Raw genomic sequence first — 12,181 nt, 5'->3', positions numbered from 1 at the left:
TCACTACAGCCCTCCGACTGCCTATCAGGAACGGGCAAGTGTGGTTCATCTCCACAGACGTCCAAAGACTGAAATACAGTGACGAGTTAAACACAAAGTAACGTCAGCGTAGAAATGAATATCACCAAACAAAGACCACAGAGGAGATAACAAGGAATAAAGCTGACATATCTACTGAGCCAAGACCAAAAGAAAAGTAATCCAAAGACTACACTTCCTCTTAGAACTGACTTTAGATCAGTGTTTATCAAAGACTGGCTTGGGTCCCACAGACAGGTCACAGGAGATTATCACAAGATGGTAAATAAGGCTGAGTAGAGGGCTCAAATATGTAATCATGTTTTAAAAGTGGGCTGTTGTCCTTGAAGATTTGTATAACACTGGTTTGGGTGAAGGAAGAAATTTACAGCTGTGAAATATTTAAAATAACTCAGGTAAAAAAAAAGTCTTTGCATTTCTGTGCTTTAATTTATTGCTTTTTTTTTAAATAATTTGAGTCTTGAATCTATTTATTTGGTTAGTACATTGTTAATGTTTGCTGTTAGTGCTGTTTTTCCCTGCTGGAAGACTGAGGAGATTGGGTCTAAGGTATGTTATAGTTTACTTTGTGTGGAAGTGAATTGAGTGAAAGAGAACAATATTAGCACTGATCCACTGGGCACAAAACTGTTGCTTTATTGTGTTATTTATTTTTTATTTAAAAAAAGGGACAAACAGGTATTTTGACACAAGGGACTTTCGTATTTATTTGCCAAAATTACATAAAAGAAAAGGACGTGTAGAAAACATCCACTTGGTTTGACAGTTAACAACTCGATTGATTAACTGTTTTGGTTATTAAGGCCTCAGACCATAAACTGCACTAAATAAAAACCAAATATAGCTTAAAAAAAGATTAACAGCACTTGCTACTAGCTGTGACTTTCTTTATCGTTTTCCATTTCTGTTCACAAGGCTTTACTGCAAAACTTTATCCAAATGTTAGTTCGGGTACTTGAGCATTAGAACAAAAGACATGATGTTTGGTTTTCTACTTGAAATAGCACTGAAATAAAAGAATGGAGCCAGATACATCTGCTAATGTTGTCACCTGGAAGCCAGGGAGATGAAATGCTTTGTTTTTTAACTACTGACTTATTGTGTGTGTGTGTTTTTTTTGTCAATGTGTACTTTGTTTCTTGACTTTTATAGCGTAAATAGTTTATTTTTTCAATACAAGATGTAAGAAGTTAAGAATGTATACTGTATGTCAGAGACTATTTTGATTATACTTTTATATTTACACAATGTAGCACATTAAAGCTATCATTTCTACATATGTGATGTTTTATGTTTATATTGAAATACCTGGCACAGAGCCTCAAGGTGGCAGTGTTGAAGCTGCTAAGATTTAGCATGATAGTAACAGTAATAATGTAAGAATGCTTTCTGCATTAAGCTAACCAACAGGCCACAACAGTTAGTATAACAGCTTTGACCGTAAGTGCTATAAAAAAAAAATTGTGACAGGCTTCATCATTTGTTGAATCATACGTACACAGTTGAGGCCCTGAAATGTTGTAAGTGTTCTTCAGTGAATTTCTGTAACTTCAAGGAAAGGAAAGGAAGTGAAAGCTCATTCGACCTGCGTCATAGGTAAGTGTGCTTAGAAAGTTATATTATCACTCAGTATTTAAAATACTCGAGGCAACAGCTGAGACAACAAGTACACACACCATCACACCAGAGCAGTACTGATACAATAAGAAACAAATGATCAATGCTGCTTTGTTTACTGATTGACAACAAATATCCTCTGCAACAATTAAAATGACAGACTGCAGATCCTTAGACATGATCTCTTAATTGTTAACAAAGACTTTTATTCTAAGTTTAAAAAAAGTGCAAGGGCATTAACAATAATAACAATAAAAAGTGCACTGCCATCTACTCCTGATCTGCAAATACACTACAGAGTGAATACAAACATTGTACAGCTACGCCCTCTAGTGATAAGTATAAGCATCGGTTTTGACACAAATATCAACAGTTGGTTTATACATGGTTCGAGGTGGGGCATCTGTAAGTTAATCGCAATAATAGCATTTGTTCTAAAATGGATAGAAACATTTCGCTTAAGTAAAACACAAACGTATTAATATAATTTAATTTCGGATCAGCAGTTTCAAATAAAAACTAGTACTCTACCTTTAGGTAAGCATCCCAAACCTCCTTGCCTTATACATATTCCAATAATCACTCGTCTTGCAAAATGTGTAGAACAGATTGTTACCATTTTTATCGGAACACTGTATATCCTCAAACTCCTTTCGAAACATACATTCAGAATCGAACCGGTACAATTTCAGTCAGAATCTCCCACTACTTCCACGTTCAACGACACACCCCAAACACTTGTCAAGACTAGAGGCTATGACTGGTTGGCAGTATGACAACAAACCTAAAGGTGTTTCCGATTGGCTATTGTTGGCCGGTCTGGGAGAGTTGCCAAGTTTGTTTCTAGGTTTGCTTAAATTTGTTTGACGTACCTAAAGGGGCATATAAATGACTAATCATTTGCTACTGGTAGTTATTTTTTGTCATATCGTTAAAAACAGTTTGCCCGGTTGCAGTGTTCGTCACACACAATAATACTTTACTTGATATTTTAGTATCTAGTAAAGGGCTTAATAAATATAATTTTAGTGAATCTTAAACAAGATATTTTGGGTCCACTTAAAACAAGTTTACCTTTTTATTAAGACCATGCCAATGTCTTTAAAGCGATTAAAATTGAAAACATAAGACATCAATGTTTACTTAATTTTGTTTTAAATTTTGCTTGTTTCTCCCAAGTTATCTGGCAACATTGAACGTCCTTACGTTCAACGTCAAAAGTTTTCTGAACAAACAAGGCGGAGCTATTAAATTAATTTGTTACCAAAAATAATATAAAAGTATGTGTAAAATTAATACTGTAAAAAAGTTCAAATACAAAAAAATAAATGTGATAAAAAATAAATGTCTCATTGTATGAATATATATAAATTGTATGTATTTACATTGTAACCTGAAACAAGAATCAGACTAAATATACAATTATTTTTTAAAGCAAGAGTTTAAAAAAAGTGTATTATTAAGCTTCAACGCAATATCAAACTGAGGTCTACAAAAATGTGTCTAAGTTAAAATACAAAAAAAAAAAAAAAAAAAAAAAAAAAACCCCCCTTCCTTGGTGTGTGTGTCCACTATGCTTGTTTTCGCGCGTCCCCACACCTGTTCCCTATCAGCCAATCAAGGCAGACAGAGCACACAGCGACGCACAGGGTAATTAAAGCGCAGCGGTGCTTGTTTGGTAAGTAAAATTGAAATATAAGCCATAATATTATGCGTTTATGGAGCACAATGTCTCAAATTCGCATCTATGTGATATTATTTTAATTGGAGATACGATATATTCATGTTGCTGCTGTAATAAAGTTTACACTCGATAGCTGGCGTAGCCGTTAAGCCGCCATCTTGGATCAAAACAAATTACCGCAACGAATACTAACTAATTTACTAGTTAAATTATACGTTTTAATTTATTATTGACTATGAATTGTGTGAGCTCATATTGTTGTGGTAATGTAAGAGCCTGCTGATAAATTCAGAAGTTATAAGTGAGGGAGTCGTTTGGTGTCGTACGTAGTAAAACGGTAAACTGAAGAACGGTCATTTTGGACCATCTTCCTGTTTTTTAATCATATTGTTGAATATCAGGCTTCGAGCTAAACTCCAATTATACTGAAAGACTCTAAAACAGACTCAAGTCTCCAGGCATTTGTTGTAATTGCTTAAATTTTCTGTTTCTTACTTTCGGTACCAATTCTACCATACAGTATATCACCCGTTGACAGCCCCTGCCCCCTACAACTCAGCATAGAAATGAGCGGTAGATAACGGATGATGGATGGATATACTGAATTATATACAGTATATGTATATAAATTAGTATTTATTGCTATTGGTATATCAGTCTTTATCTTTATTTAAAAATACATGTTTACAGTACATATACATATGTATATACATATATGGATATACAGTATGTACATATGTATTGTATATTACTTTATATTTTTGGATTTTATATTTTTATTCTATTCTATGCTATTGTTAATTTTTATATGCTGCCAATTTTTGTTTTTATCCATATTCTATTCGATTTTATTCTTTTTATAACTGTTCTTTGCACCATCGGGATCTGGTGAAATTTCTATGTCATTGTCTGTTGTCAATGTCATTGACAAAAACGCTTCTTGATTTTATATATATATATATACGTGGTCCTTTGGAATCATTGCCAATTTATGTAAGTGGTGCAGTTTTCAGGTGAACCACCAAGTGGCAGTGTAGGACCGCAAAAAAAAATCCATATAAGTCAGCGACTCCTTTTTTTCTATTTCTGATTGTTGTTGATATTTCATGGTGGTCCTATGGAGGTCTTTGTAAAAAAAAAAAAGCCTATGGAGGTCTTTGTACAAAAAAAAAGAAAAAAAAAGCTGTTCCCACTACAACTAAGTAAGAGTTCGGCCACTTAACCTTTTACTTTAATTACATGAGGATCTTCACATGGTAATGGACGTAAATACACACAAGTGTCACATTGTCCCCTGGTAATGTTGCAATGAGTGGTGTAAATGAGACGTGAGGAGGATTGAATTGTTGTTTACTTGTCGTTTCCCAAGGACACGGAGGAGATCTGCTGCGACGTGCATCTTTGGAGACAACGAGACAGATTTAAGAATGACGACCAACGATGGGGGCGAGACTGGCAGAGAAGCAAATGCACTGGGGAGTCTCAGGAGGCGGACAGATGGGAGAGGTAAGATGTTTAAACTGTCAGGAGATAGAAACTTCTGTGTCAGCCAACCGTGAGAGTGAGGGAAGTTGGCCATTCGGTCACTGAGAGTTTAATCTGAGCTCAGTTGGGAAGTTCTGATTTCGTCAGATTTAACCCCGGGCCCTTATCTAAGTACCTCTCAGTGGAGGAGAGGATAGGACAGGGGGGAAAAAGAAGAGAAAGGAAAGCTGAGCAAGTAGCAGCAGCAGGAGGAGGAGGAGGGGAGGGGGGATTTGCAGACAATGACTTTGTACCATTGGGAAAAAGTGGTTGAATGAAGCACAAAAGACAAAGGCTGGACATAGACAGACAGAGAGAGAGAGGATACTTTAAGATCATGCAGCAAAAAGACAGGAGGCGCTCCTTCCAGGAGTCTCCCAGAGGAGGTAACAGGCTTCTGATGCTTCATTTCCTCCTTTTCAACCTTCTCCTCACTCTGCCTGTCCCCAGTGGAGACACATGGCCTTCACATCTTCGTTTACTCTGGAGGAACATGGTTTTTTTCATAACTTTCATAAAAAAAAAACCCCCTTCCTCACCACCGTCTCACAGCTCCTCTCCTTCGCCTCCTCTGTTTGTTTACTCCCCTCCATAATGCAGGGATTAATTTCTTAAAGCCGATTTGTGCTCCCCGGCAAAGAGCAGGGAGAAGAACTTTTGTACTCGGAAGTTTCCCCTTCACACTAGCTTAGAGGTGTACGGCTCCAGCACTTTAATCTTTGAAAAAGAGCACAGAGGAGAGGAGCAGGGGATAGAAAAAGGAGAAGAGAGGAGAGAGGACGCTCCACACACAGCTGGGAATCACTAATGTCTTTACACAACTTCCTCCTCTTGCTTTTCCATCTGCCTCTTTGGATTCTTGTGTCCTGTCTTTTACCTTTTATCTTTTTTTTTGTTTTCACTTTCATTCCCTGCAGCGCTTGTCTATCGTCAAGTGTTTGATGTAAAAGTTACAAAGGATGAAGTCGACGCAGTGTCTTTTGTTAAAGTCTAATTGAGGCCAGGATTGAGGCCATTTTTGTCAAATTATGTCTAACATTTAGCCTTTGTTAGGCTAATGTTAACTAGCTTTTTATACATTCTTACCACAGGCCTCGCTGCTATTTTTAAGTTGACCTCTAGTTGGCCTCTAGTCATGCACTAAGGTAGTGTTTTAGGAAACCGGTTATCTTTTTTGCAGTTTAACTTTATCTGTAATAGTGTTGATGGACATAACATTCCTGGAAGTGATTTAATTTCTTTTTTTCACATCCTGAAGTCATTTTTTGTAAAATCTTACAACTTTAAGCAATGGGTTTATACATTTTTGACCTAGTTTGTTTTGAGTTTTAACCATATTTTTGGTCAGCAGATTTTTGATTTCATTACATTTCAGCTATTTAAGTTTTTTAGCAGTGTTAGCAGTTTCTAAACATTATTTAGTAATCTTTATGTATTGTTGAATTTGTTTTTTTGGCTAACCCATAGCTACTTAGATTTGTAGCTAACCTCTAGCTATGTTTGTCTTATACCTTCATAGCTAGCTTTTTATGGTTAAAACATATATTTAAACTAATATTTCATTTTTTGTCAATTGTTCAAGTCTTTGTTTTGCTATCTTGCTTAAGTTTTAGTTAAAGTATTTTGTTTTACTGATGTTTAGCAGTTGTCCAACTATAAGCAGTCTTGTTGACTCAATTTTAGCTATTGTTTTTTTAATCATTTTTAAACAGTATAATTCAAACATAATTCTAGTTCACATCAGTGTTCTGTAGTTTAATATTTGATGTCTTTTGGCTAACTTAACTGGCAAAATCTATTTCTAATCTCTTTTCTTCAATCTCCTCCATTAGCTGTCATTTCAGCTGCTTCTCTGCTTGTTTGTCAGTATATTATTACTATTGTTATAACAATGATACATTTTTTGTCTTTTGTTATAAAAGATTTCAACCAAAGCCAATATTTTTTAAAACAGCTTTTGGAGCCGGAGCAGCCGAACCAGACTCTGCCCAGCAACCTGTGAACAAGCTGATGTTGATGATGGCGTAGGAGGCTGAGACGGCAGCAGAAGAGGAAACTTATTAAGTTTCAAACTCGAATCCTCGGCTCCTTAAGAAGGTAATATTAAAAATATAATATATGGACGGCTCCTGCAAGTGTGTGTGCAAAAAACAAAATGGTCTCATAATTTTCTTTTATGCCCATGGATGGGTTTTATTATGCGCGCGCACTCTGACCTGCATGAGCCGGCACAGATGCACAAACCGGTGTGTGCCCACTTTCACCGTCCCACACAGCTGCCCACAGCAATCCCACGCAATGTTCATTTGCATTTCCAATGATTTCATGTGGGCTCAGTGCTGGTCTGAAGGTAGGCGTCAGATAATAAAAATCTGAAGTAATAAAACCAAAGTCCTGGAGAAAAGAAGAAGTAAGGAGTGGAGAAGGTGCAAATTAAAGTTGTAGCACTTTAGATTAGTGCCCGAGGCTGGGGCAGCTGGGAGGCTGGAAAAAAAATGGTTATTGGTTTATATTTGCACAGAAAGAAAAGTTACAGGTTCAGAGTTAGTGTTAATATTAATATTACTTCATTATTTGAGTCTTTTCACCTTTAACTAAAGTCAGTGTTAGTGTGAAGTGTAAGCCAGCCACTAGGGTACACTTTGTTTTGCTATCTTGCTTAAGTTTTAGTTAAAGTATTTTGTTTTACTGATGTTTAGCAGTTGTTGACAGTCTTGTTGACTCAATTTTAGCTATTGTTTTTTTTAATCATTTTTAAACAGTATAATTCAAACATAATTCTAGTTCACATCAGTGTTCTGTAGTTTAATATTTGATGTCTTTTGGCTAACTTAACTGGCAAAATCTATTTCTAATCTCTTTTCTTCAATCTCCTCCATTAGCTGTCATTTCAGCTGCTTCTCTGCTTGTTTGTCAGTATATTATTACTATTGTTATAACAATGATACATTTTTTGTCTTTTGTTATAAAAGATTTCAACCAAAGCCAATATTTTTTAAAACAGCTTTTGGAGCCGGAGCAGCCGAACCAGACTCTGCCCAGCAACCTGTGAACAAGCTGATGTTGATGATGGCGTAGGAGGCTGAGACGGCAGCAGAAGAGGAAACTTATTAAGTTTCAAACTCGAATCCTCGGCTCCTTAAGAAGGTAATATTAAAAATATAATATATGGACGGCTCCTGCAAGTGTGTGTGCAAAAAACAAAATGGTCTCATAATTTTCTTTTATGCCCATGGATGGGTTTTATTATGCGCGCGCACTCTGACCTGCATGAGCCGGCACAGATGCACAAACCGGTGTGTGCCCACTTTCACCGTCCCACACAGCTGCCCACAGCAATCCCACGCAATGTTCATTTGCATTTCCAATGATTTCATGTGGGCTCAGTGCTGGTCTGAAGGTAGGCGTCAGATAATAAAAATCTGAAGTAATAAAACCAAAGTCCTGGAGAAAAGAAGAAGTAAGGAGTGGAGAAGGTGCAAATTAAAGTTGTAGCACTTTAGATTAGTGCCCGAGGCTGGGGCAGCTGGGAGGCTGGAAAAAAAATGGTTATTGGTTTATATTTGCACAGAAAGAAAAGTTACAGGTTCAGAGTTAGTGTTAATATTAATATTACTTCATTATTTGAGTCTTTTCACCTTTAACTAAAGTCAGTGTTAGTGTGAAGTGTAAGCCAGCCACTAGGGTACACGAAGCCGTGTTTATAGTGCCGGTCCCAAGCCCGGATAAATGGTGAGGGTTGCGTCAGGAAGGGCATCTGGCGTAAAACGTTTAGCTAAATCAAATATGCAGATCAATAAAACGATTTCCATACCGGATCGGTCGAGGCCCGGGTTAACAACGACCGCCAACAGTGCCGTTGACCAACAGGGCACTGATGGAAATTGGACTACTGTTGGTCAGAGTCAGAGCCAGAGACAGAGAAGAAGAGGAGGGCGTTTGGTTAGGAGAAAAAGAGAAAAGATGAAGAATAGAAGTGTTAGTCTGAAGTTTGGAACTTTGAATGTAGGTACAATGACAGGGAAAAGTAGAGAAATAGCTGATGTGATGGAGAGAAGAAGAGTAGATATTTTGTGTGTGCAGGAGACCAGGTGGAAGGGCAGTAAGGCTAGAAACATTGGAGGAGGCTACAAACTGTTTTATCATGGTTCAGATGGGAAGAGAAATGGAGTAGGGGTGATCCTAAAGGAAGAATATGTAAGAAATGTGGTAGAGGTGAAAAGAGAGTCAGACAGGTTGATGTGTGTGAAGGTAGAAGTAGAAGGAGAGATGATTAATGTTGTTAGTGGTTATGCCCCACAGGTGGGCTGTGAGTTGGAAGAAAAGGAGAAGTTCTGGAAGGAGCTAGATTGGATGGTAGAGAGTATCCCCAGGAGAGAGAGAGTGGTGATTGGAGCAGACCTAAATGGTCATGTAGGGGAAGGGAACAGAGGAGATGAGGAAGTGATAGGCAGGTTTGGTGTTAGGGAGAGAAACGTAGAAGGACAGGCAGTGGTAGATTTTGCAAAGAGAATGGAAATGGCTGTGGTAAACACATATTTCCAAAAGAAAGAGGAACATAGGGTGACTTACAAGAGTGGAGGCAGGTCCACACAGATAGATTATATTCTATGTAGAAGATGTAATCTGAGGGAGATTAGAGACTGTAAGGTGGTGGCAGGTGAGAGTGTAGCCAAACAACATCGGATGGTAGTGTGTAAAATGACGATGGAGGTGACAAAAAGGAAGAGAGTGAAGACAGAGCAGAAGATCAAGTGGTGGAAACTAAGGAAAGAGACATGTTGTGAAGACTTCAGGAAGGAAGTAAGGGCAGTTCTGGGTAGTGTTGAGATATTCCCAGATGATTGGGAGACTACAGCTGCAGTGATGAGGGAGACAGGTAGGAAGGTGCTAGGTATGTCCTCTGGGCAGAGAAAGGAGGACAAAGAGACCTGGTGGTGGAATGAGGAGATCCAGGAGAGTGTGCAGAGAAAGAGATTAGCGAAGAAGAGATGGGACAGTGACAGAACAGAAGAGAACAGACTGGAGTACAAAGAGAGGACAAGGGAGGTGAAGAGGGAAGTGGCCAAGGCCAAACAAAAGGCATATGAGGAGTTGTATGAGAGTTTGGAAACAAAGGAAGGAGAAAAGGAGTTGTATAGATTGGCGAGACAGAGAAATCAAGCTGGGAAGGATGTGCAGCAGGTGAGGTTGATTAAGGACAGAGAGGGGAATGTGATCACAAGTGAGGAAAGTGTGCTGAGAAGATGGAAGGAATACTTTGAGGAGTTGTTAAATGAGGAAAATGAAAGGGAAAGTAGAAACGAGGAGCCAGAGACTAGTAGGAAGAAGGTAGATCAGGTTAGAAAGGATGAAGTTAGAAAAGCCCTGAAGAGGATGAAGAGTGGAAAGTCAGTTGGTCCTGATGACATACCAGTGGAAGTATGGAAGTGTTTAGGAGAAGTGGCAGTAAATTTCCTGACTGGTTTGTTTAACAGAATTTTAGAGACTGGCAAGATGCCTGATGAGTGGAGAAAAAGTGTTCTGGTGCCAATTCATAAGAAGGGTGATGCACAGAGTTGTAACAACTACAGAGGGATAAAGTTGATGAGCCATACAATGAAGATTTGGGAACGAGTAGTTGAAGCTAGGTTGAGGCAGGAAGTGGAGATTTGTGAACAACAGTATGGTTTCATGCCTAGGAAGAGTACCACAGATGCAATATTTGCCTTGAGGATGTTGATGGAGAAGTACAGGGAAGGTCAGAAGGAGCTGCATTGTGTATTTGTAGATCTAGAAAAGGCATATGACAAAGTGCCAAGGGAGGAATTGTGGTTTTGTATGAGGAAGTCAGGAGTGGCAGAGAAGTATGTTAGTTTGGTGCAGGACATGTATGAGAATAGTACAACAGTAGTGAGGTGCGCTGTTGGGAGGACAGAAGACTTCAAAGTGGAGGTGGGACTACATCAAGGATCGGCCCTGAGCCCCTTCTTGTTTGCTGTGGTGATGGACAGATTGACAGATGAGGTCAGACAGGAGTCCCCATGGACTATGATGTTTGCAGATGACATTGTGATCTGTAGTGAGAGTAGGCAGCAGCTAGAAGAGAACCTAGAGAGGTGGAGGTTTGCACTAGAAAGAAGAGGAATGAAGGTCAGTCGCAGCAAGACAGAGTACATGTGTGTAAACGAAAGGCAGAACAGTGAAATAGTGAGGCTACAAGGAGCAGAGGTGGTGAAGGTGCAGGAGTTTAGGTACTTAGGATCAACTGTTCAGAGCAGCGGAGACTGTGGAAGAGAGGTGAAGAATAGAGTACAGGCAGGATGGAACAGCTGGAGAAAAGTGTCAGGAGTGATCGGTGGCAGAAGAGTGTCAGCTAAGGTGAAGGGAAAGGTTTACAGGACAGTGGTGAGACCAGCCATGATGTATGGTTTAGAGACAGTAGCAATAGGCAGAAGACAGGAGGAGGAGCTGGAGGTGGCAGAGTTAAAGATGCTAAGATTCTCTTTAGGAGTGACAAGAATGGACAGGGTCAGGAATGAGGTCATTAGAGGGACAACACAGACAGGAAGGTTTGGAGAAAAAGCTAGAGAAGCCAGATTGAGATGGTTTGGACATGTGCAGAGGAGGGACAGTGGATACATTGGTAGAAGAATGTTAGAGATGGAGCTACCAGGTAGGAGAAAGAGAGGAAGGCCAAAGAGGAGATATATGGATGCAGTGAGGGAGGACATGCAGGTAGTTGGAGTCAGAGTAGAAGATACAGAGAACAGGGAGAGATGGAAATCAATGATTTGCTGTGGCAACCCCTGAAAAAGGGACAAAGCCGAAAGAAAAAGAAGAACTAGTGTGTTCAGCTGTTTTTGTGTTCGACTGAATCTTTTCATTTCCACCTTTAGTTTTAAAGCAACACTAATCAGTGCAAATAACTCATGAACAAATACTACTTTGAGACTGACCAAAGCTCTTCAGGCAGCTGTGTTATGACTACAGATTAAATGCTTCTTGTAGAACTTCAGACAGTCTCGGGTGTCATCGACCAGGTTATTTATCCATTGAATTTAACCTACATTTTCAAACGGAACAATATGTTTTTAGAGAAAACTGAAGAATAATAGCCTTAAAAATACTCACTTTTTATATTTAAAATATAAGCAACCTCTGTGTCATAACGAACAAAGTGATGCCGTTGTTATTTTATTTCTTTTTTTTTATGCTAGTCTGACTGTTTTTCTGCAGCCTACATGCTGTGCACATTTTTTGTCTAACATAATGTGGAACTAGTCAAAGTGAAGGCTGTTAGTTTTTAGTAATTTTAATTTAAAAGATTTACCATCG

General features: G+C 38.7%; 1 protein-coding gene and 2 long non-coding RNA genes across 3 annotated transcripts in view; all 3 read left to right on the top strand.

The window, feature by feature from the left end:
• Positions 1–1,318, top strand: part of prdm1b (PR domain containing 1b, with ZNF domain) — a 14,014-nt gene extending 12,696 nt beyond the window's left edge. Inside the window, exon 8 of the mRNA XM_017040968.2 lies at positions 8–1,318. Coding sequence (XP_016896457.1) covers positions 8–82 — 75 coding nt within the window. The 3' untranslated portion in view covers positions 83–1,318. The remainder of the gene's footprint in view (positions 1–7) is intronic.
• Positions 1,319–3,264: 1,946 nt separating this feature from the next.
• Positions 3,265–7,107, top strand: LOC103393999 (uncharacterized). The gene is made up of 3 exons (XR_523081.3): positions 3,265–3,334; positions 4,710–4,846; positions 6,819–7,107. It is a non-coding gene; the product is annotated as an uncharacterized LOC103393999 (long non-coding RNA).
• Positions 7,108–7,875: 768 nt separating this feature from the next.
• Positions 7,876–12,181, top strand: part of LOC107989941 (uncharacterized) — a 10,638-nt gene continuing 6,332 nt past the window's right edge. The window contains exon 1 of the long non-coding RNA XR_001761444.2: positions 7,876–8,011. This is a non-coding gene — a long non-coding RNA (uncharacterized LOC107989941). The remainder of the gene's footprint in view (positions 8,012–12,181) is intronic.

This window comes from Cynoglossus semilaevis, chromosome 18 (genome assembly GCF_000523025.1).
Source record: "Cynoglossus semilaevis isolate Cse_v1.0 chromosome 18, Cse_v1.0, whole genome shotgun sequence".
Taxonomy (NCBI): Eukaryota; Metazoa; Chordata; class Actinopteri; order Pleuronectiformes; family Cynoglossidae; genus Cynoglossus; species Cynoglossus semilaevis.
This window is presented reverse-complemented; position numbering and strand designations above follow the sequence as displayed.